Source organism: Bos grunniens, chromosome 1, assembly GCF_055505025.1.
Source record: "Bos grunniens cultivar Pamir isolate PY7600 chromosome 1, Bosgru_T2T1.0, whole genome shotgun sequence".
Classification (NCBI taxonomy): domain Eukaryota; kingdom Metazoa; phylum Chordata; class Mammalia; order Artiodactyla; family Bovidae; genus Bos; species Bos grunniens.
Window position 1 is genome coordinate 73,737,699 of NC_141165.1, and position 26,272 is coordinate 73,763,970.

A 26,272-nucleotide genomic window follows, 5' to 3' on the forward strand; every position below is an offset into this window, starting at 1 on the left:
ATAAAATGCAAGCTCTGGCATACTTTCCCTGGAAGGTAGCCATTACTGTCACCCTAATTTTACAACTTAGAAAGCTGAGTCTCAGAAAATTTAAATAACTTGTCCACAGCCACACAGAAAACACGTGACTGAACTTGGATTTTTTTGGGGGGGTGGTGTACTGGGTCTTAGTTGCAGCACTTCAATCTTCATTGAGGCATGCAGGATTTTTTTTTAAGTTGTGACCTGTGGGATCTAGTTCTCTGACCAAGGTTTGAACCCAGGCCCCCTGCATTGGTAGCATGAAGTCTTAGCCACTGGACCACCAGGGAAGTCCCCTGAACTTGGATTTAAAGCCAGGTTCTGCCTAACTCCAAAGCCCATGTTCCTTCGGCTCTGCCACCCTGCCTTATAAGAGACTATTACAGATAACTGTATATGTTTGACATCTAAAGAAATCCCCAATGATATTATCCAGCATTGAAAAGAATAAGACGGCTCTACACATCCTGACTTGTAACAACCTCCAAAAATTATAGTGAAGCCAAATAAAGCAAGACATCAAAATGGAGGGTTTACTATGCCAACACTTTTGTTTAAAAAATGGAAGCATGGGAGAATTGCATTGAAACATGTATAATATCATATATGAAACGAGTCGCCAGTCCAGGTTCGATGCATGATACTGGATGCTTGGGGCTGGTGCACTGGGATGACCCAGAGGGATGGTACGGGGAGGGAGGAGGGAGGAGGGTTCAGGATGGGGAACACGTGTATACCTGTGGTGGATTCATGTTGATATATGGCAAAACCAATACAATATTGTAAAGTTAAAAAATAAAATAAATAATATTTTAATAGAAAAAAAATGGAAGCAATGAATGAGGGTAATATATGCACATTTATCCTGGTACATACATAGAATAGGAAGGATAGCAAAACAGGAGGAAGAAAATTATCAGTGAAGATGGCAAATGTTTCACTGTATCTCCCTATATTTCTGATTTAGAATAGATATGTTTTATCTATAAAAAAATAAATAATATTTTAAAAGCACAGAGTGATTTCAACAACCTATAAACTTCTGTTCCTTATGGTGCCTCCAGGCATGAAAATATTACCGGTTTTCTATGTCTGATACTTTAAAGAAAGTATCCAGAAGCAATAGCAATCAGAAAGTGGGTTAAATAGATGTCCAAAAGCTCACAGCACTCTTTTCTTATTTTCATAAGAATTAACACTCATAGGAAAATTAGTAAAATAGCCTCAGAGAGAAACTTATTATTTTTTGCCTAGAAAGTAAATGAGATTTGGAAAATTTTGAGGTGAGGGATTATCAGAATAGGAGAATCAACGATAAACAAAGCCTGGGACTTCCCTGGTGGTCCAGTGGCTATGACTCCATGCTCCCAATGTAGGAGGCCTGGGTTCAATCCCTGATCAGGGAACTAGATCCTGCATGTTGCAACAAAGATTGAATATCCTGCATACTGCAACTAAGACCTGGCATAGCCAAATAAGTATCAAAAAAAGTGGGGGCCTCCTTTGTGGCTCAGTGGTAAAGAATCCACCTGCCAGTTCAGGAGACAAGGATTCGATCCCTGATTTGGGAAGATTCCAAATGCCGTGGAGCAGCTAAGCCCATGCACAACAATTGAGCCTGAGCTCCAGAACCCTGGAGCCACAACTACTGAAGCCCACGTGCCCCAGAGCCTGTGCTCCACAACTAGAGAAAAGGCTGTGCCGCAACAAAGACTCGATATAGCCAAAAATAAATAAATAAATAAAATTTTATATATAAAAAAACAATAAAGCCTGCTCTACTAGCATATCTCCGTCCTCCTCTCCAAACTCTCTCATTAAATCTCATTAAACTTTCCATTGAAGCTCACCACTTGAGGGAAAATGAAAAGAAAACGAAGACAAAGAGGAAACAACTGTATGCCAAAATAATTTCCAGATATATTAAAAATTTAGGTATTGAACCTTTAAAGGTAACAAGACTAATGAACTTGTGAGTCAGTACGTAATCAAGCAATGGGGAAGGTCATTCTAAAAATGCACACCAAAGGCAAAAACCATCAAAGATGTGATCAACATTATCTGACTAAATACTAGTTTTAAACTTTGTACATTAAAAAACTATAACTAAAAATTATGAGTTATACAATCAATGGAAAATATTTGTAATATTATCACAAAAGATTATTTACGATCTAAAGGGTTTTTTTAGGTCTTGCTTGGAAAATCACCCCAAACTGAAAGGAGAACAAGAAACAGAAACACAAACTCCATCCTCAATGAAACCAAGAGACATCAGTAACCCCAAACCACACAGTATGAAGACTGGTAAGTGACTTTGCTGAGACAAGAGAGGGCACACTAAATATGTCCCTCAGAACCCCAAAAAAGCAGGAATATTAAAGTCTCCCCAAGCCAAGAATTCCAGGATAGATGGAGGCTGACAGCAGGGAATTGGTTTAAGAAGTTAAGCCTTCTGCTTATCCTTCCTACTGCTTGCAGTCTAACAAGATTTATCCAATGGAGAAAGGTTCTGGACTCAGGGACACCAGAAGCCGAAGGAGACACATGAGGACATCTTACTTAAAGTAAAGGGGTTAAGTAAAGATTTACACACACACACACGCACACACACCTCTATATACCCTGTCTCTCCTATCTTCTCTTTCCTTGGTGTTCCTTGGTTTGGCTGTTTTATTGACAAGGAAATTGGGGCACAACAAAACTGTGAAACACACCCAAAGCCACACAGCTGGTAAGCAATGGAGCTGGCATTTAAATCCAGCAATCTGGCTCCAAGCTTTACTCCAAGTTGCTAACTCTGTCTGTATAAGTTACTGTACAAAAAAGGACCTGAAGTCTATACAGCAAGGAAGCTGCTATATTGTCTCTGAACAGAAGGAAGTTGTAGGTAATTTTTATGGGTTTTTTTTTTTTTTTGCTTGTTTGTATGGGTTCCTAATTTCTGAAGTGAGTTTGTATGTTATCACAATTTATAAATATTAAAAAACCACATTTTGAAAAACAACATTATCTCTTCAGCCTATCATACAGGACCAATTTTCACTTAGTGGGAAAAACAGAAGACCTGGTTACTAGATCCAACTGTCACTCCAAGCACATAGTAAGTGCTCAATAAAATTTATATTCATTAAGCATCTACTTTGGTGTCAGGCACTATACCTGAAGCCATAATTGCTATTACTGTTATTACTGTCCGTGTTACCTGTCCATCTTTAGACAAGTCAACTACCCTTTTTGGGTCCCAGGAAAGGAGATTAGCATGAAGGTAACAATGACAACTGTGGCTTGACTGAATTATGGTGAATGAGGTGATTCTCTCAAAGTTAGTGGTCCTTTGGGAGGCATCGGTGAAGAGAGGATACTTGCCTTGTAAGAGAAAGTTCTGAAAAAGCATAAAAGCGGAACTAGATCCATGACACAAGAAGGATTTCCCTGAAGTTAGATTGGCAGAATAGAGGGTAGAAGGGATGCTGAGCATGAGGTTGCTAAGCCCCTCCCTCCACACAACAGGATATTTCCCTGCCAGTGAATAAGGCTGAGGGTTTAAGCAGACAATGACAGATAAGGGCAAGGGGCTAGGTGTACAGATGGTAACAGACTTGGCGACATAGCCAGATAAGGTGCGACTAGTCCTTTGGGAAATAACTTGTTCTGTATCTTTAAAATACCCTGAGGAAACTGAGACAATAAAATTGGTTAACCCTGCAGAGACCCATTGCTTAGAATCATAGTACCTTTTCATGGTTGATTTTTCTCCCATTTTCCACTTTCCTTCCCTTTGGGCTTCTTAAATCTGGCCTCAACTCCAGCCTCAACAAAGATAATCCCATTGTCCCTGATCTCTGCCCTAGACCCCACATTCCCAGACTCTGTTTTCTGTCCCTTTCCACTTCTGACCTACTGATTATCCAAGAGTATGCCAACTTCCAAACTCCCAGACAAGATCTGATGCTCATCTCCAATCCCTGGGAATGATCTTGACCTGTCCCTGGACTCTGTTTATCATAAATCTCAACATCCTCAATGGGAGAATCTCTGTCATAACCCAATGGAACTGAGTTCAAAGTGTAATCTTAGACCTAGGCAAAGATGGTAACTCAGGATGGAACTCCTATGATAATTGTAGACACAATTGACAGAAGCTATGGGTCTAATTATTTTATGAAACTAAATATAATTATTATAATCAGACAGAAACATAGTTAGATGTAAACAATAAGACAACTTTGAGGGTTCTCTATTTATCTTTCATGATACCCTTCATGAGAAGTGCTCTTCTTCACATCCACCACAGATTGCTGACCAGTGAAGTTCCCGCTTCCCCTGAAGTCTAGACACTGATCCCTGAGAGGCTGCATGTATAGTGGAAAGTAGGTGGCCTCTGGGCTCAGAAAGCCCAGGGTTCAAATTTCAGCCTTGTCACTTATTCGCTATGTGCCTAAATTTACCCACCCATAAAGTGGGAGAAAGTGACTACCCTGGGTAGTGCTAAGGAGTAGAAGGTACAGATATGAATTGGTGACTGCAGCTCCCCCACATCCCCCGCACTCTAATTATGCTTCTGTAAATCATAGTCATTGTTCCTGGAGTCAGGAACCAAGTATAGATTCTAGGCACCAAGCTCCCCTGGCTTCATCTCATTAAGGAGTCAGTGACTCAGCTCACCATCCCTCGGGACATTTCAAGTGAGCACAGGCCCAGCTGCGTGTGCCCCAGGTACAGGCCTGGGCGCCAGACCAGGCAGATCTCCAGAGAAGTGCTGCTTTCTTCTCTCCAGAGGAGAGCACGGGGCCTGTTTGTTCACACACCTGGAAAAGGTTAGCAGCTTCCAGGACGCGCTGGACATTCTGTTTGGTGATGAGCGCCTTGCTGGTGTACGTGTAGTCCAGAAGAGTGTGCATGGTTTCCGCATCCACCCCTTTGATAATGATCCTCTTCTCATACTTCTCCTTCAAATCATTGCAGAACATGGCCCTGGGAGAGAGATGTGTGAACATGAGTCCAACTGAGACCCGTGGCTCCAAATCTAAACAGACTCCCTTCAGACCTGTCTGCCCCGGTGGGACAGCAAGGTGCGCAAGGTCCGGACCCAGAGTGACTGTTGTCTGTCCCTCAGTGCCCGGCACGAACCAGACGTCCCGTGAGTGCTTAGTGAACTGACGTGTCCTGCTCTGCTAGGCCCAAGTGTGGTTCCCAAGTCAGTCTCAGACCTCAAGGGACACCAGGAGCCCTACTGGCTCACCTGGCAGGATCTAGAACTATTTTATACTGGCTCAAAGTGTGGGGTTCTTCTGGAGGCTTGTGACAATGCCAAAGCCTTTTCCCAGAAACTGTACTCACTGAGGCAGAATCCACCAGGAGGGAGCCCTAGTGACAGAATGTACTTTCTAGAAGGGGGACTTGCACCCCAACACCGAGGGCACTGTATCTCTAAATTCTCTTCCTGCGCCCTTTGCCACACCTCCTATTTATCTCTGGAAATCACTGGCCAGTTTCTTTCTGCTGTTTCCTCATCTACAAAACAGAGGTGACTGCTTGTGATTTTCTAGGAACAAACATCAAAAAATCAGAAAGAAAGACATTGAGAAAAGAGAGAAAAAGAAAGAGAAGGAATTACTTGACCAGTTGACTTCTTGAACCTTTTGTTTGCGCCAGTGAGATCTTCTCCCCCGGGTCTCCCTCTGTCCTTCTTCCTGTCTTTGTTTTCATCATAACAATCCCCTCCCCTTCTTCTCTCCTCCCTCAACTGGCCTCCTCACCCTTCTCCCCTCAGAAGATGACAGCATGACCCAGACAGTAAATGTGAATTCTGTAAAGTTAACAAATCCCAGGCTGGAATCAAAGAAGCAGTGATGTCCTTTGGACAGATAACTAATTTACACGCCAGTTTTTTCAGCCGTAAACTCTCTTGGCCAGAAGGGCACAGAGTCATGTGTGGAACCACACACCTCGTAAAGTGTGATCATGAAGGCCTCACCTTGCTGCCTCCTGATTCCATAGAGGACTCTGCCATCACAGCAAACACACAGTTCCTTAACTCAACCTGCCTTCCTAGGAGGAGTTGGACAACCTCATTCCCTAAACCTCCCTTTGAGTCTCTATAGCAGAGTTACCTGATAGAAATCTGATGCAAGCTATATGTGTAATTTAAAATTTCCTAGCAACCATAATTTTAAACATAAAAAAATGAGATAAAATTAATTTTAATCTTTTATTTAACCTAATACATACAGAAATATTATCACTTCAACATGTAGTAAATATTTTTAGCTACGAATGAGATAATTTACATTCTTTTTTTTTAATACTAAGCCTTCAAAATCCCTCATGTATACTTTACACTTAAAGCACATCTCAGTCCATACCAGCCATAATTCAAATGTTCAGTAGCCACATGAGGCTAGAGGTGAGTCTGTTAGGCAGTGCAGCCCTAAAACATTAATCCTGAACTCTGCTGTTGGGTCACCAAGATCTGCAAACATCTCAGGGGATAAAGTCAATGTCACCCACATGAATGTCATATACATGAACACATGGGAAATAGAACATTTAGATGGAGAGGGTGGGCAATGATAACGGGGTCAAATGAAGCTTCATGTAATTAAGGCAGCATATCACTGGAATCCTACCCAGGTGAAATTTAGAAATATCCCTTCACCTGATACGTGATTTTAAAATTAGTAAAAAGTGATTTTGTTGAATCTGAATGATCTCATACATTCTAAGGAAAATTGAAAAAGTCTACTCTGCTCTAGACATGTTTTGATATTAAATGAGATAGGTATATAAATTGTCTAATTAAATGCCTTGTACTTTGAGGGGCTCTTATGCATTTTGCAGGTCCCAGATGACACAATTATATGGGCTCTCTGAGATCATTTGGACTCTTGGTGGGGCTATTACTGCTAGATACAACTTCTGAATTCTCTCTTAGAATCTGTCACTGAACAACATCCTGCCCCAGTTCAGCTAATACATAATTGGGTGTCTGAATCTCCCAGAAACCAGCCCTCAAGAGCTGGTGATGTATTAGGGGTATGTAGGAGGGAAGATGAGGAGGGGAGGAGGCCAAGCAAAGCAAAATTCATACAGAAAATCACTTTGGCCTAGTCCTGCAGGACCTCTGAAGAAGACATTCCAGAGTAGTCCCAACAAGAGGCAAAGTTGGGCTGTGATACTCTGGCACCTCTGACAGTTACAGGCCACTCCTGGAGGAGGTCAATTCTCAGGCCCCTCTGGGTTTTGATGTGTGTGGGTGACAAGCACTCTGCACAAGCAAAGTGACCCCAGGAGCCTAGGGAGGGCGGGAAAAGCACTGCAGTCCTGGCTGTTGGAAGGTGGAGAGAGCTGTGAGATGCTATCTCACCATGTCACAAGTGAGCAAACCTTGGTTTCCTTCTCTGTAAAATGATTAACAATAGTCCCTACCCCAGTGAGCTTCTGGGAAGGATAAGATAATACTCACAAAGAGGTTGGAACAATAGCTAGCACTCACTAAGGCAAGGCATCTCTGGCTGGTCAGGGAGATACTTGGAGCAGACGGCCAACCCCACTCTATCTCACAACCCTGGACCTGCCAGCATTGGGCTTGCTTCCAGTCAGGTCTCTGCACAGCTGTCTACCACCCATCCAGCCTAGAATTAGGGCCAGGGCTGCTCACAAACTGGCCTAGGGACATTAGCATGGTGTGGGCACACAATAGGAGCTCAATAAATGTTCATAGGAGAGAGAGGAAGGGCGTGCTGTAAAGACTATGTCTTTAGACACAGAGCCCCCTTGGAAGTTTTTTCTTTTGCCTTGTTTGGGTCCGAAAGTGCCAGCATTTCTCTGCTTTTCTCTGAGACTTTTTTCACTGATTTTCTGCCACTTAAATAAACTCTCCTTGGCCACAGATACCATGCTGAACACAGATAAGATGAAACTAAGGAGAAAACTATATATTTCTCATAGACCAAACTCCTAGGCCTGCTGCTGCTCCCTGGGAGATAAACGGAAACACTTTGGCAACGTTGTGACCCCATGAAAGGTCCACAACCCGGGCAAAGTGGACCCTAGCTTTCCACTTTAATAACAGTAATCTCCCACAGCTAGATTTATAGCATTTGTAGGCCAAACAGCAGAATCTCTTTTGACTATTATATCCATTCTAAAATTTATTTATTTATGGCTGTGTCAAGCCTTCGCTATGGCTCACAGGCTTCTCTCTAGTTTCAGCACACAGGCTCAGTAGTTGTGACACACAGGCTTAGTTGCCCCTCGGCGTGTGGGATCTTAGTTCCCCAACCAGGGATCGAACCCACCACGCCTGCATTGGAAAATGAATTCTTAACCTCTGGGCTTCCAGGGAAGTCCCTAACATACCCATTTTATAGGTGACAGACTGAAGCAAAAGTTAAGTGAATTGACCAAGACCCTACAGGTTGTCAGCAATAGAATGGGACCCAGAACCTAGGGACTTTGATCTGGTGCTCACCAGTGCACTAACATCAAGGAAAACAGCAAGAGTTCAAGGCCATCTTTAGGGGATCAACTAGTGTCAGCATTGAGTGAACCAGGCCACATTTTGCTCCCTGAGAGCACAGCTAGGTTTGTTGCTAACCATTTATCCCTTAGCTTCTGCAGGAAACAAAATCTTTGTGTAATAAAAATACTTTCTAGACAGACACCAAGTCTCTTGAGATTCTTGTAAAACAGAGGTAGCTATGAAGATCCTCTTTTCACAGTTAGAAATAGTCTCACCATAGGGAATCAGTTGCCCAATACTTCAGCAGTGAGTCAGTGCCGACCCCAAAATAGAGTTCATCTCCCACAATAGCCATGGAAATAACCATGGGCCAAAGTCTCCTGTAATGAAGTCAGGCCATGGCCCCATCCTTCTGTCTGGGCTTCGCTCCCCTCCAAGCTCTGCCAGCCTCACTCCTGACTTTATTCAGGTCTCTACTCGGATGTCACTGCCTCAGGGTGACCGTCCCTGACACTCAGTCTAAAATAATCACTCCCTAATGTCATCTCCATTGTTTTTCTTCACGATCCTGTACCAACCTGAAGCTATATTACACATCTATTGTTAATGAGTTTAATAATTGTCTCTCTGCTAGAACATGAGCTGAGTGAGGACAGGGGCTATGCTGTGCTCAACACTATATCCTCAGGGCTAGAATAGTGCCTGGAACCTAAGGAGACATTCAGTAAATATTTGGAGAGAGAATAAATGAATGAATGACAGCAAACTTGTGCTTCTAGATCTTCCGTGTTTGCTTTTGACAGGGCTCTGCCCCTCCAAAAATTATGAAGCATTCTACAGGATGAGGCCCAAAGAGACCTGCCCATTGAGAACACCCATCACACCCCTGAGTCCAATGCCTGGAGCTTAAAGAGAACGCACCCACACCAAAACTTCCCACTCACAAATTCAGTAAGCTCATGTTCCAACAGCTCCTAAATGTCATCCATTCAGAATTTTCAATCAGCCCAACTTTGCTTTGGTTCCTCCCACCCTCCAGGCCTCCACACTTAACTTCCTGCCTCCTGAGGCTCTAACCCCAATCACAGTACTATAAGCAAATATCCACCTCCATCACCACCCCCCTGTCTTTCCTAGACCAGCTACACCCATGTTGCCCCCGTCCTGTTCTTCTTCTAATCCCTTCACCATCACATTTATACCAAGAACTAACTCCTCTGCATCAGTGAGGTATTCAGGGTTGGAATAGCTCTAACGTTGGTTGCAAACTGAGTTAAATTCTACTTAAGGATATGTGTATTCTTATAGCTGATTCACATTGTTGTACTGCAGAAACCAACACGATATTGTAAAGCAATTATCCTCCAGTTAAAAATTTTTAAAAAGGATATATGTCAATATGCATACAACTGGCCAAAAATGTTTTTTAAATTAGCAATCATGTGCTGCTCAATGAACACTATATTGTTAAGAAAGGATTTTTGAGGGACCTCCCTGGTGGTCCAGCGGCTAAGACTCTGCTCTCCCGATGCAGGGAACCTGCATTAACCTGCATTCAGTCCCTGGCAGGGAAGTAGATTCCACATGCTCCAACAAGAGTTTGCATGTGCAACTAAGAATCCTCATGCTTCAACTAGGAATTCGCTTGCTGCAACTAAAGATCCCACATGCCACAGCTAAGACCTAGTGCAGCCGAATAAATAAATATCTTTTAAAAAGAAAGGATTAAGTAAACCCAATGTGGCCAAAGGGGTTTCCTCTGCAAAGGAAACACAGAGTCAGCGGAAGCAAGGGTGACCCTAGCATTGGATGACATCACTGTCTATGGTCCCCAGCACCTCTAAGCTAAGGCACCAAACCTTCCACCTGCCATTTCCTAGACAAAAGACCTGTGTAGACATGTGGCTCAGCCCAGTTTCTGACCTCAGGCTATTCCCTAAACCCTACGATGTAGACCCTGTCCCAGCACAGGAGTCCTGCCCACATCCCTGGCCTGCAGGCACTCCAGCCTCAAGGATGATGGGTCTCAAAGTATATGCCATGCACGACTTGCATCAGAATTCCTGGGTTGTTTATTAAGAAAGCAGAATTCTGAACCCCACCCACCCTAGACCTTCTGAACAAAATTTCTGGCAGTGGAGCTGGGAATATAAATGTTACTCAGCTCACCCAGCCCCCACCCACAATTGTTTAAAATCACTGCCCTAGAGAGAGGTCACCTCATTTCCCAACTCAATTCCCCTTGGCTAACCCCGAGAAGGAGATTGGACTAAGGTCCAGGTCAAGGAAATAACTGGTTGTGGTTCTGGGACAGATACACCCTTGAGAGTCTTCCCTTCCTGTAGTTTCTTTTTCTCATCTTCTGAGATCCAGACCTCCTAGAATTCCATGAGGCCTAAGGCTGCCCCCTACATTGGGAGTTTGCAGGGCAGGAATAGTACTCCTCCACCATTTCCCAACCTGGTGGGGATTCAGATGGAAGCAGGCCTTGTCCTGGCCTCTTAAGTCTTTCTCTACCTTAGCTGTTTAGACAGGGCCCCTGCAGCTTACATTCAAGTACCACATTTCACTAGACCTAGGAGTTCTGAAACAGGATGTGGTGGCAAAGCCCTATTAGTAACAAACAGTGTGCAATTCCTTGTTCTTATCTGCTGCACACATGTAAATCTCATATACCTGGAGGGGTGCCCTCAGAGAAGGATTTGGAGGTTCATGGCCATCTCTCCTTCCACTCTAGAGAAATGACCAACAGTACTCTGCTGTCTCTCTTCAGGGCCTGGAGTCAGCTCCCTGAATTCTCAGCTGCTCCCTCAATATTTTCTCCAAACGAACAGACAGGCTGGAACCCTGGAGCTGCCCCCACCTGACTCTAAATACCATCAGACCTCAAAAGAACTGTCTCTGCCAAGCCCCTTGCCCAAGTTCACCACTCCTTAAGGACGCTGCACATGTACCTCTATGGAACTGAACACCAGCCTTGTTTCTATAGAAGCAGCCCTCCCATCCCTACTGGACCACTGCTGAGGCCTCTGCATGGCATCGATGGCCTCAGCCCAACCAAATTTACGACAGAAAGAAGGGCTTGTACTGACCTGCAGGTCAGGCAGAATACACATCGGTCATCCATTTGCCATTTTTGTCTTTTCTGAAATTTTGTCACTGAGAAAGGCAGGATTACAATTTTTTTCCTTCCAGATTGAGTTGGCATAGTATATTCCTGGTTATCAAAATACTCATAGCTTTGGGACTTTGAAATGGTAAAGATTCATGATATGTGAAACAGCATGATATACAACTGTATGGTCTTAATTACATAAAAAGGGATGCTTAGTTGTGAAAATACAGAAATGAGACCTAGAAGGACACATCAAAGGACACATCGGTAAACCGATGGCAATTATGAATGACTTTGTTTTTAGCTTCTTGTGTTTTTTTATTTCTTGTTATGCACATGTTAACTTTTAAGAAATACATGTTATTTTAAAAACCTTAAAACAACAGCGTCAGTCACAGCAAATGCTTGTGGCCAGAATTCAGCAATGATTCAGTCACAAAGATATAATGGAAGTTCTTATTTTGGCTGCCCAACATCATTGCTAGTCATTTTAGGAGGAGTGCTCAGATTTTCCTTTGAGGAACTATCCCTCCTCCAATACCAGTCTGGGAGGGTTGTATGGAACTAGTCCCACCTCTTAGACTAAGGTTAGCACAGTCCATATGTCTTCCAAGCCACAGTGCCTGGGTCACAGATGGGCACACGAAGAAGCCAGTTCAGTTGAAACCAATTCCAGAACTTTCTCCAGAATTATTGGGAAAGAGAAACTCTCTTCCCAGTGGGGCTGCTGAGCTGAGAGAAATAAAAGTTCTGAGAGGCTAGAGACCTTCTTGCTTCCACATGTGAAGATCTCCTGAGAGAGAGACCAACACAAAGGAGAGTAGAAACAAGAGACAGTGAAACTGATGACATTATTTGAGCACAATGATCCAACCAGCCCTGAAACCAATACCCTTGGACTTTCAAATCATGTGTGGAAATAAATTTTTTTTCTATGTGCTTCAACCAGTCTGAACTGAGTATCTGCCATTTGCAATGCAGAATCCTGACAGATACAACTGGACAAGAGAAATCCTGAATAAAAAATGGGACCAAATGCTAAAGAAGATTGTATAACAAGTGCCCAGAAAAAGAAACATTAAAGTACTCTCAATGTTACTACACACTGCCCTTCACAGTCTGATCTGTGTACTCTGCTTCCCCATCCCATAGCTAGAAATTTCCAACACGTGCCTCTGTTTACATCAAGACTCTGGGTTACAGACAGGACTCTGTACATTCTACAAGGCCTTTTTTTTTTAAATTATTAATTTTATTTATTTATTTACTGGTCTGTGCTGCGTCTTCACTGGTGCTTAGAGCCTTCAGTGGTTGCTGCATGGACTTCGTAGTCATGGCGCACAGGATTAGTTGCCCTGTGGCATGTGGAATCTTCCCGGAGCAGGGATCACACCCGAGTCTCCTTGCATTGGCAAGCAGATTCTCAACCACTGGATCACCAGGGAAGTCCCATAGAGCCCATTTTTACTGTGCCTTTTCCCTCTATTAGATTCTTAAGGATCTTAGAGGCAGGAGTTGGATTTTATTTCTCTCTCAATTCTTATTTACTGGCCTATTGGATGGATGGAGGAAAAGGAAACTACATATGCAGTCCTGTACTTGGTCCTGTAGGCCAAGTGAACTCCCCTTGTCTCCAAACCCACGTTTCTCCTCTAACTGCCATGAGAATAACTAACAATAACCTTCAAGACTGATTGATGGGAGCAAGGTATGTGTGTGAAGAGCTCTGTGATTCTAGTGATTTTCTAGTGATTCTCCAAATTGGGACTCCAGTCCCACGGTGTTTATCCTAAGCCCTGCTACCCAAGATTTTACATTACAAAGCATGGTGATTGTTTTTCATCTTAATTTGCTTTGCACATCTTTCATCTCTTTGGCCAAAGGTTCCCCTGGCTTCCCCTAAAGAAACACCACTTCCCTCACAACGCTCTTCAGTGAGATCTGCTCTGATTCTCACTTCCCTTGAGCTGGGAGCAGAGTCAGCATTTGCGCTTGCTGTCTACTGCCACATCCTGACTAGACTGTTGCCCTGGAGGCTCCTTATCACCCTCTTTGCCCAGACATTTTCCATCTCAGCCCCCTAGAACCCCGTGCTGGTTTCTTATGGCCTCCATGCTATTTTCCAGAAATCGAGGCTCAGCTTCTGCTTTGTGAAATTTTTCTGAGCACTCCCTGGCTCTGACCGCTTAAAAACATGCAGAGTGGTCCCAATCCTCACCCCGAGGAGATCAATTGTTGAGGCTTCCCCAGTCCTAAAAGTTATCCATCTTGTGATAGGACAAAGATGACTCTACACGTGCTCCAGACTTCTCCCGCCACAAGCTGCCAAAGAGGAATATGGACCTCCAAGACTGTTCTTTGGGCTTTTATGACACAGAATCCAGGGGAAAGGGGGAGGGCGAAAGATGTTCCAGCTGCAGATGGAGAGGAATTTTGAAGCAAGAAGTGAAGAAGTTCCTTCAGGCTGGGCTACCCTCAGGGCCACCCAGATGTGGTCAGATTTGGGATGGACCTCCAGCTGCACTTGCCAAGCTTTGAGCCCTCATGTGGACTGCTACAGTCCCTAGGGAAAGGAGCACCTATTTCTAACTGGTCTGCCCGGATAAGACTTTTTAAAAATTCATACAAAGATATCCAAAAAGCCAACAGGTATCAAAGATGTGGATAAGAGAGGGGAATGGGTATGGTGTGTGTCTCCCTCAAAGTGTTTGAGAAAGAAGTTCAGAATTTGAGTTGACTTTGATATCGCTTGTTCTGTATCTGGGCTCTGGCCCACAATGGAGTGGCATGGGTGGGTGAAGGATTGAAAGAGTTAAACTGCCTTCTCTTTCTCTTTCCAATCTTGAAGCTCAGAGAAGTGGGGTTTGTCTTCCAGTCCCCAAGCCTTATTTTCTTCTTCCCCTTCTCGCCAACCAATGGCACCCTCTTCCTTGTTGTCTGGCTGCCCTGAGGGCCCTCAGAGAGGACTCTGAATGTCTCTTGAAACTGTCTCCTTATCCCCACTGCCTTAGCCTTAATTCCAACCTAATCTTCTCTACCTGTAATTTCTGCAGCCACCTGAGGGTGCCCCTAGGTCAGGACCTCCACATCACAGCCCAGAGGGTTATTTTAACAGAGAGACTGGATCACTTTCTCACTTTCCTAATTAAAACTCTTCCCTGGCTTCCTACTTCCTATACATTCCAAAATTTACATCCTAAAATTTACATTCCAAAATTTCATCCTAACCCAACAAACCTTTCATGGTCACCCCTGCCCATCTCTCTTGGCCTTATTGGCCCTTGAAATATTCTTTACTTCAACCCTACCCTTCTTCCTGTGGTCTTATGCTTAGGCTGCATGACAACTGTAACCTCTAACCCTCCCCTATCTCTATGTTCACCCATCTGTTCTCTACATCTGCATCTGTATTCCTGCCCTGCAGATAGGTTCCTCTGGACCATTTAGCTGATGAATGGATAAAGAAGAGGTGGCACATATATACAATGGAATATTACTCAACCATAAAAAGGACTGATATTGGGTCATTTGTAGAAATGTGGTTAGACCTAGCTAGAGTCTGTCACAGAGTGTAGTAAGTCAGAAGGGGAAAAACAATCATATATTAACACATATATGTGGAATCTTTGTCCTTTCGTTTGTGTGCTGGGTCCACCAACCTCACCTTCTTGAAATTATTCATGAGACATAAACCCTCCCCTAACACCCCCAACACCAAAATGCCCTTTATATTCCAGCCCCCTGCAAGTCTGAGCTTGCTCCACACAACATATGATCTCTTGACAACAGGCAGCTCTTACTTGACCCCAGACCTGAGTCATTATATGCAAAATTGCTGATGGTTACTTTTTATAGATTTCTGAGTGTCTCCTCAGAAAAAGGCCATGATGCAACTTTTGGTTTGATTGTGTTTTAGAGTCATAACAGTATCAGCACTCCTGCGATTATTGTAGCCTTTCCAAAAATGTTACATGTATTAAAAGAATAAAAAAGTCCTTACAGCTGACAGAGGATATGTAGGTTGGCTAAGAGATATTCTTTCATAACAAAGGAAATTTATCTTTTTATACAGAAATGGCCTCTCTGAAAGAACTGGAGAGGGCTTATACTAAAGCAGCAGAGGTGTTATAAAACACAAACTAACACAAAAAATAAGAAGATAAGAACTAAGGGATTAAAGTAGGAGAAGACTATATCACAGAAACCTAGGCTAAGGAAACCTAATGTACTGAGCTTCCTGACAGTCAAAGCAAATCCAGAAGTGTAACAGGTTGGTTAATTAAAAAGTAAGCCAGGATCTGTTATCTTTATTTAATGGAAATGTACTTTTCCTTTGGTCCAGTTATCCCTATTCTTTCTAGAAAATGCTCTTCCTCCCACCCAGGTTCTACCCCAATCATGTGGTTAAAATAGGAGCTCTCACCATTTTACTGACCTCTCTGTCTTTTTCGTCTCACACACACACACACACACGCACACCTGTCTGTTCATCAGTGGACTCCTGAGCTGAGCTGGGGTGACTGTCATGCCCCATATCCCTGCCAGTGATTACTCTCAGATTGGGTAATTGAATGGAGCTGGGTCAATCAGTCTTTCTTGGGGACTTTCCAACTGCAGCTACCCCTCAGCGCTCTCTGGAACAGAAACCGAGAGAAGTGAGATTCAGAGCCGCCAACAGGCAAATTCCACATCGTGAGGCTGCAGTGCACCTGAGCAGCCCCACCTGAGCGCCAAGCGAGGGTGGGAAGGGAGCTCCCTGACTGCTTCCAAGGCCTTTTTCCTCTTCCTCCTGGGCTCTGCTGCCTCCCAGCCCTTCCTATGCTTTGGTTATGTGGCCAAACACCTTCCTCTTTTGCCTAAGCTGGTTAACTTTGAGTTTCTATCCCTCACAGCCCAGAGAATGCTGACCGCTATAGAACACTGAGCAATGGCATGGATGGTGAGCTCCAAGGTGGTTTTATCAAAAGCACAGATATTCTGCATCTGGCCCTCTCATCTCAGGGGCTGTTGGTGTTTACTATGTTAGAATCTAGCTCTGTAAAGGCATTTTCATAGAGGGACAGTTACATATCCATGTATTTTGATTCAGAGATAAAGGTCAGAACTTGAGATGTAAATGACGAAATTATTTCTCTGTGTGTTTTAGTTGAATGCTAAATGGAACATTATTCAAAACTGGAGAAGAATATTTTTTTCTCTTCCTGATTGAAAAAGATCCCTATGCCCTAGATGCTAGGGTGGAAGTGACAGAGATGACGTTTTATTGAGAATTCAAAAGACCTGATTGCACTCTGCCCTGAGACAGCAACCCCTGCCAGCATCTTTCAAAGGTCTGCAGAAGTCACTCTGTGGGCACGGCACATCTGTGCCCAGAGGGTCACATGAGTGGCCTGTCGAATCCACAATGTTGTGAAGCATTTTGGATTTCCTAACTGCTCCTTCTAGTTTTTCCTGTGGTGACCACGCTTTATCATCCTTCCCTTTTCTGAAGTTGTGCAATAGACTCCTGACTCTTTGAGTACTTCCTGCTCTGACCAGGATGCCACTTAATCAGTGACAGAACCTGCAGGAGGAATATCAAGTTTTTATTCATGTCAAACATTTACAGGGTGTCTGCTTCTGCAGCAGCAGCTCATCCCACTTTCAAGCTGATTCCAGTTCCATGTAAGATGGATGATGCCTTCACGCCTTCACACACATTCTCACAGGTATGTACAGTTGCTGTTGCTGTTCAGTTGCTCAGGCATGTCTGATTCTTTGTGAACCCAAGGACTGCAGTACACCAGGCTTCCATGTCCTTCACATCATCCAGAGCTTGCTCAAACTCAAGTCCATTGAGTCAGTGATCTCATCCTTTGTCATCCCCTTCTCCTCCTGCCTTCAATCATTCCCAGCATCAGGGTCTTTTCTAATGAGTAGGTTCTTGGCATCCAGTGGCCAACGTATTGGAGCTTCAGCTTCAGCATCAGTCCTTCCAATGAATATTCAGGACTGAGTTCCTTTAGGATTGACTGGTTGGATCTCCTTGCAGTCCAAGGCACTCTCAAGAGTCTTCGCCAACACCACAGTTCAAAAGCATCAATTCTTCAGCATTCAGCCTACTTTATAGAATGCAAAGGACTACCTACAATTTGGAGGGAAAGGAGGAATAAAAATGCAAGTAATGGTCCTCTTCTCTTCTAAGATCTCAGAAGCTTTATTTCTGATGCATATGTGACAACGGCAGTGAAATTCCCTAATACTTGTTTAGCTCATATTACTTTAAGCCTTGTTCTATATCTAATGTAGGCCTGTCACATAGTAGCTGCATGTAAAGAATCCTTGGCATTTTTTGGTTGCCCAACACCTGAAACCCTCCCGAGGTGTGGCACAACTCTGTTTGAATAAGATGGTGTGTGGCACAGAAGCCACTTCCCTATCCAGAAGCTACAAAAGCTTGATGCTCACTTTCCCAGCTTCTGTCACAGCTAACAACCTAATGTGTCTAACTCAGACTTGACCAATCAGATAAACCAACCCCAGGCTCTGAACTGGGAGCTGGTAACACAAAGAGGCAGAAACAGAGAACCTATTCTAGTAGAAGCAGCAGAAATAGCAGCAGCCTCTGGTTTCCCAAGACAGCAGTGGAATCGTGCCAGGGGCCACAGCTGTGCTAGCATTGGCTTCCAAGTCCTCCTCACCATGGGTTTGAAGTGGCTTTAGGCTCTGGTCCTGGACACTGCCTGGCCTCCCTTTGCTGTTGTCTGTTTTCTGAGTTTGGTACTCTAGCCTTCGGGAGGAGTTACCTACATAAATCCCTTCCCAAAAGAGTCAATTGATTTCTGTTCCTTGGAACTAAGAAATCTGACTTATTGCCAGGAATAAAATGTTGAGAGAAATACATTTATAAATGAATCCATTTTATTATGTGTATGTCAGACTAACTCACCCGGAGAGGTAGATGCAAATCATCAGCTTCACTGTGTTGTTGATAATTTGCTGAGCCTCAGAGAAGCCAAACAATTTCTCCAGTATTGCACAGCCAAGAAGTGGCAGGGGAAGGACTCAAATGCCAGGACAGAACCTTGAGATGGTGTTCTTTCCACTCTGTCAGCACTTACCAATTCCAGCCCCGATGATGTCCCATAGGGTCTGAAGTCCTGTGCTTTCAAAGCATGATGTCTCTTTACCTCACACCCTGACCTGCGTATTTATTTCTAACTTGGCCCTTTGACCCAGGCCAGTACCCTCAGGCATGCTGGGTCTCTGCTACCAGGATCTGTTAGCTCAGCCCCCAGACTCAAATTGGGTGAGCATTCCTACTGTCTGCCTATGCCTGTGTGTATATGCACACAAAGGCAATAATTTTTACATCTTCTTGTCATTTTCAGCTTATGTAGACCACACTTGTGCATGGAAGGGAGAGGGAGTTAATGGTCTTTCACAGGCAATGTCCTAACGGCCATATTTCTGCCCAGTGGAGAGGTCTACCTTCAGGTTGGGTCCCAATATGGAAACCATTCTTCCTATTGAAGTGAATTCCCTGGAGGGTGAAATGGAGACAAACGCTATCAACTTGTTATTTAATTGCCAATATTTTGAAGATTAAATCAAATAAAAAAGAATCCAACAAAGTTCCTGGCATGTGATAAATACTCAAAAAATGTTAGTTTTCCATTTCCAAACTGTGAAAAGTACTTAATGTGTATGTATGCTTAGTCACTAAGTCGTGTATGTTACCCCATGGACTGTAGCCCACCAGACTCCTCTGTCTATGGGATTATTCTGGCAAGAGTACTGGAGTGGGTTGTCATTTCCTCCTCCAGGGGATCTCCCCAACTCAGGGATCGAACTGCACATCCTAAGTCTCCTGTATTGGCAGGCAGATTCTTTGCCACTGAGCCATCTGGGAAGCCCTAAGTACTTAATACAAGGTGTTTATTACCACATACTTTATAAAAACAAAATTTTGAAAGCAACCTATATTCATAATGAATGATTTTCATATTATGCATCTGTTAAGAATGATAGCTAAATAAATAAATAGTATTTATGAAAACTATGGAGCACTATAGGCTAAAGATAACAAGAAAAAAGGGTGCAGAACAGGACGCAGATCATATGGAAACCATGTTTACAAGTATAAGTATGTAATATAAGTATAAATTCATTGGAAAAGACCCTGATGCTGGGAAAGATTGAGGACAGGAGGGAGAAAGGGACAAAGGAGAATGAGATGGTTGAATGGCATCACCGACTCAATGCACACAAATTTGAGCAAACTCTGGGAGACAGTGAAATACAGGGAACCCTGGTATGCTGCAGTCCATAGGGTCACAAAGAGTCAGACACAACTGAGCGACTGAACAACAACAAGTAAGTATAAAATATGCAGGAAAAAAGGTGGAAGAACCACCCCCAAAATGAAAATTAACTTTATCAGAAAATCTCCTAACCCCTTACCGCAAAATCTTGCAGCCAGATGTGCTCTGGCATTCAGAATTGTTTGGCTTTTACCATATCACGAATACTACATAGCACCTGCAACACTCCTCAGTTCAACACATTAGCACGCACCTCAGCAGTGAATATATGAATAGTTGTCTTAAGGAAAATAAAGAGTCTAAGTAGCCTCCTCTCAGTTCAGAAGCTGTCTCTTCACCAGGTGAGTGGAGTTCCAGTTAGATTTGGTGATCAAATAAATTATGGAAAACTTTCCCATTTTTAGCACTTTGGGGATTTTGAAATTGCAGGTAAGAGACTATAGATCTATAGTACTTAATTATTAACCACCATAATGGTTCTGCCAAAAGGACAATATTAAAGGTGTAAAATACACACCCCACTGCTAGAAGTACAGTTATCAGTTCATCTGAGTTCCCCAGCAATGCCCAGTGTGGCAGTAGCAATCCTCGATGTTTTTGCCATTAGCCAGATTTTAAATCCAGACTCAGACGGCTGTAACTCATCTTTGTTTATTCTATCACCTGCACTTGCTGGCTCCTTTCTAGATAGTTTACATTATTATGGAGAAAACGCCAAGAATTACATCTAAACAGAGCTTAAGAGTAAAGCCCAGTTTACCCTTGACCCCCTTTCTGCCATCCAGTAATTGGCTAATATAGAATAATTATTAATAAACTGTACCCACAATACCCTTCCCATTCCTGGCCTTGGGCTTGATTTTTGTAGCTAGTGAGTAAAGTCCCCTTATCACAGCCTCAGGGAACCAGACCCACAGACGGAAGTACTGAGGTACAAGGCAGGGCCAAGTCCAAGCAGAGATTTCAGGCATCAGCAGCAACAAAGGAGCTTGCTGTTGGTAGCCTCAGCCTGGAAGCTTATATATTCACATAGGAAGAGTGGCTCATCACGTAGGACTAAGAGTAGCCTGACAACCCCTCCCTACATCACTGGTACTCTCCTCCCTCTGCCAACCCTGGGAATCACAACACTGTTGCCCTCATGGGTCAACATCAGAATTTGCCATATTCTGCAGTGAGATGCTCACCTGCAAACGGACAGAAGCACTGGCTTAAATGGAGATCATTCGATAAGTGTGGCCTGGTATGCAGAATGTACAAGCCCTTCTAAGGACTTTGATTTGGGGAAGGGTCCAGAAGGAAACACAAATGGCAGCTTAGTCGCAATCTTATAAAAGACACCAGAAGTCTTATAAAAGTTTTGGAAACATTGTTATAAATGTTAAACCTGTACTTCCCTAATTTTTCCTAAGCTTTATTCTCCCTCACCCTTTTCTCAGCCTCAACTCTAGTGTTTTCCCAGCTTCCTCATTCCACTCTAGACTTTTAAATAGGCCCCCAAAGGGAACTACATCGTCTGAGTTACTAATATAGTCCCTATTTACAGCCACTGTGTTTACACAAGCAGCTAGACAGTAGCTGGGGAGCAGGTTCAGAGAAGCTGTTTGGGATAATGGGAGTGATAAAAATGCTGGGGGTGGATAGAACTGACAGATCTTCTGATGCATTGGACCACATGAAACATGACCATGGAGAGGCTGTGAGCAAAAAATACCCCGAAAACTAAGCAAATGGAAAAAAAAAAAGAGTGAGTTATTAGGAAAGACAAAAAGTTTTATAAGAAAGAAAATGTAACTGTAACATACAATTTGGCTCAACAGAAAACAATGTATTCATGGGTATAATGTACACTTTTAATACAAATGTATCAAAAATGTGATAGTATTATACTGAGAGATTATAGGTAAGGGAGATGGGTTTAAGTGCTAAATCCTTATCAGACACACTAGAAAATTAATGAATGATGTCTAACATTGAAAAATGAAAGAGCAGTATAAGAATATTTTATATAAATATAAATATAATAACAGAAGAAACAGTAACAGCTAAACATTGAAAATGGTGGACTCTAGTGACCAGAACTGACAGGTGGAGGAAATGAAGAGGAATTTTTGGTTTTCATTATTAGCTTTTAAATACTATTTGACTTTTTGTTAAGTATTTGCATGTAGTATTTTGATTAAAATAATTTTTTATAAAAATAAATTTTATTTGAAAGGCTATGAAATGATGGTTCACAGAAAATCCCATTGATGGAGGAACCTGACATGCTACAGTCCATGGGGTCATGGGGTGTTGGACACAACTGAGCACAAAAGAACTGCAGATGACCCTTAAACATATGAAAATATATCTGGGCTTCCCTGATGGCTCTGTGGTAAAGAATCCGCCTGCCAATGCAGGAGGCATGGGTTCCATCCCTGGTCTGGGAAGACCCCACATACCAAGGAACAATTAAGCCCATGCGCCACAACTGTTGAGCCTGAGCTCTGGAGCCCCGGACCGCAATTACTGAAGCCCATGCACCCAAGAGCTCGTGCTACTCAGCAAGAGAAGCCACCACAATGAGAAGTCTGCACACCACAGCCATAGGGTAGTCCCCACTCTCCCCAGCTAGAGAAAAGCCCATGCAGCAGTGACGACTCAGCACAGCAAAAAATTAACTGATTCACTGAAAAAATTTTCAAAAACATACAAAAAAAAAAAAAAAAAACCAGATATTTGACCTTATCAAAATAGAGACATGCAAATTAAAACTACCTTGAGATACTATTTCTCATCTATCAGATTGGGAAAAACCCCAAAGTTAGATGCTATCCTGTTCTGGGAAGGCTGTAGGGAGCTCAAAATTATTGAACCCCTATTAAGAAGAATTTGGCAATAGTCACTAAACTGCAGCTGCATTTCTCTTTGACTCAGCAAACTCTCATCTAGAAAGGCTCCCCCAGACATCCCTGCATGCATATGAAAGGACATAAAAGATTATTCATTATAACATTGTTTGTAATAGCAAACAATTAGAAACAATCCAAATGTATGTCGATAGGGGATTGGTTAAATAAATGATGGCTCCATCACTGAGTGGAAAATATTTATATTCTCAATGAATAAGAAAAAAAAAACCTACAAAATTTTACAACCAGCTTCAAGCCCTCCAGAGCTCAGGGGGCTATGTCGGAAGCCTCTCAGACAGAGCAGACTCTCTGGCCTTCTGAAGCCTGACCATAAAAGGAACTTGGCTCCCAGGCCCTTTCAAAATCTTAGAAACAAGCCAGGCAGTGAGGGAATGTAAGACATGATGTCAGTCTTGGGTCCCAACCCCACTTGGGCACTGTGTTAACTGAGACACTCCAAGCTTGGGTTCCTCATCAAGAATTGGGGAGACAATTCCCCACATCAGGGGGGCTGTCATGAGGATTAAGTGGGACAGTGTATGTGACGCAGGTGGCACAGGGCTTTACCTACAATAAGTGCTCAACAACACAAGTTATTTTAAACAGTAGCACCGGAAAAAAAGAATCCTGTCTCCGGGATTGCATTCATTATAGGGGGACAGTCACCCTGGAAATACTAAGATAAGAATCAAAAAAAAAGAATGGAAGGAATTCCCCTTCATGACCAGGCAGTTTGGGAAGAGACTGGTCATCCACTGGCAGACACATTCACCACGTGGCTGCCTCCAGCTTTTCATTGCCCTATGGCTGTCTCTGGGGCTGGCACACACTCTCCCGCACACACTCTCCCTAAGTATTCTAGATCATCAGGCTTGGAAGGACCTGAACCCAAACACCTTCTGTTTGGACTGAGAAACCCCAGAACTAGAGAAACCAGTGATGTACGCAAAACCACATAGCTGGCAGTCCTGTTTCGTAGCCAGGTAGAGCGGCTAATGAAACTGGTAATCAGGTACATGTTGTATGATTGCAGTTTTCTAGTGACTCAAAGCAAAAAGAATAAACCTGAAAGTGAGTGCTCAGCACATACATAGGCTAAATTGACTTTCATTCATTTCTGAAAGGGGTTGTGATCAGTGTGAAAGCATATGGTCGATACTGGTGGAGTAAGTAATGTGTTTATCTAAGTCAACCCAGCCTTATGGCTGTGCCAACGTGTTACCTTTTACATGCTTCTAGTGGAGTAAAGCCTCCAATTTAGGGGCAGTTTGTACTGCAATAAAAACAAAAATTTCTAGAATGTGCCCAATCTGTGCTCCAGCAATGACTAGATATGTCATGTTGGGTTTCCATTTCCTCATCTGTAAAAGGGCATATCAGGCACTTTCATCATGCTGTTGCAAAAATAAAATCAGATAACTGCACATAGAGACCCTACTTCCTACAAACCCAGATATCCCCTTGCCTGTTCTATATACGGGACCTGATCAGTTTCACAACAGCATATAGACCTTGCTCTTTGAAGTCCAAAGATTTTCCCCTAAGCATCTCAAAAAATAAAATAAAATACCTTCCATGATATTTACATAAGTAAATAGCTTTTAATTTCCTCAGCCAGAACCAAGAGTTAAGAAGAATCTTGATAAGAAGAATTACAATTTTTATTTCTTCTTCAAGTTCCCCAAATAACTTTTGCATCCACATTTCCCTTGGAAACTGGTTCCCACCATGTCTACATTGATCTGAAAAACTCTGGATCCAGCCAAATTCACAAGGTTCCTGATTCTCCCACATTCCTTCCCCCAAGAATTTGCTCACTACATGGTTCTTAGCTGAAATAGACTGAGGTGAAGAATTTCAACAGAGATATATCAAGCATTTACTAAATTCTAGGCACTGTGTGAAACTCTTCCCTCTCACATTTAATTATGACAATAATCCTGAGAGATAAGCATCAGTGTTCCCATCTTACAGATGACAAAACAGGAACTCAGAGCATTAAATTACTTGCCTTAAGTCCGGGCTCAGGAAGGGGTTGGAGTGGGTTGGAACCCCGATCTCTAAGTTTGTTATAACTAGGCGTCTCTAACTTCTAAAGCACTTTTGTAACTGCTTTCCCTTCCCACCCTACTCCCTACACAACAACAGAAGCCCCTGCTTTTCAGCAAGTCATTGGCTAACTTTAAGAATGGCCACATCATTTTTTCTCCATGTCTGTTGGTGAACAAAGACAGCATTATGTTTCCAACACAGTAGTCAGGTGCTGGGGGAAAAAAAAATCCCATAACTTCAGTAATCTTCCACCCTCTGGACTAAGACATATACACATTAAAGCTCACCGTAAGGTATAAACATTGCTTTGAAATGATGCAAGCTCTCTTTTAGTAGGACTTAAATTCTAAACTCTAAGGTTTAATAGCTTCCTTTTTTGTACATATCTTTAATAGACACACAAACCTAAACAGATAGACTAACTGTCAATACAACAGCCAACCAGTTCAATCGGGCTGTCACATCAATTCAGATTTCCCTTACGACCTGCACCTGATTTGACTCTGGTCCTAGGCTGCTGACCTGAAATAGTTGCTGGCCGCGGCAAGCACCACGCGGTGGCAGGAGAATTCCTGGATGTCCACACACAAGATGACGTCGGTCAGAGCGTTTTCCACTCGCAGGGTCTCCAGGCCATTCTGCAGAATTAAGGAGAGTCCTGTGTCGTCAAATTTTACCTTATCCCCATTTAAGATTTCTACCAGGTCTCCCCTTTTCTCGGGGGGCTCATCTGTAGACAGTGCCAAGGGCCCTTCCAAACTCTTCTCTACCACGTCGTCCATGGTCCAGGTGCCCCTTTGTCCTGCCATCAACACTCAGACTGAAGGAGCGCCCAAGTTTCAGGCAGGTCACATTGCAGAAGCTGGGCGGATTTCCTGTGCAGGGCCCTCCACTTATCACCAGCTGTCACACACACATAACAGGAAGTCTCGCACTTTCTCATCCTGTTACTACAAACGCCAGTAACTTCTATTCTTCTTCTTTCTGCAATCATCACAAGGTTAGAAATTACTTAGAAGGGTGTGTAGGAAGGGGCTCCATAGAAAAGGAGTGGCTTCTCAGAGTCTTTTATTAGTGCCGTGTGGCTATTTTGGTCCACCTCCCCCATCATATCCGTGATCAGGAAGCCTCTGGTTCTGGTCATTACATTTGTACTTCCGGTGCTTCTATATCCCAAGGTGTCAATGACGGAATGGACATGGGACATTCTAAATCCTCTTCCTCCTTCCATCCAGGAGTCCGGGACCCCATGATAAGACCCCCACTCAGTTCCTCAGGAACCTTGGAAAGCCCTACGTAGCTCTGACATTCTTATTTCTGTCAACACTGCGTGTCATCTGTCTTTGTCCTCTTCCCTGCTCAGGGGAAAACGATGTCATGGCAATTATTAGTGATCCCTTCCCCCTCCCTATTGTTTATT

At 43.2% G+C, this 26,272-nt stretch overlaps 1 protein-coding gene across 1 annotated transcript in view; it reads right to left on the reverse strand.

Annotated features, from left to right (window-relative positions):
* Positions 1-25,935, reverse strand: part of KLHL6 (kelch like family member 6) — a 56,451-nt gene extending 30,516 nt beyond the window's left edge. The window contains exons 1-2 of the mRNA XM_086319059.1: positions 25,375-25,935; positions 4,833-4,998 (exon numbers count right to left, since the gene is read on the reverse strand). Coding sequence (XP_086175185.1) covers positions 4,833-4,998; positions 25,375-25,661 — 453 coding nt within the window. The 5' untranslated portion in view covers positions 25,662-25,935. The remainder of the gene's footprint in view (positions 1-4,832; positions 4,999-25,374) is intronic.
* Between the last annotated feature and the right edge of the window lie 337 nt (positions 25,936-26,272).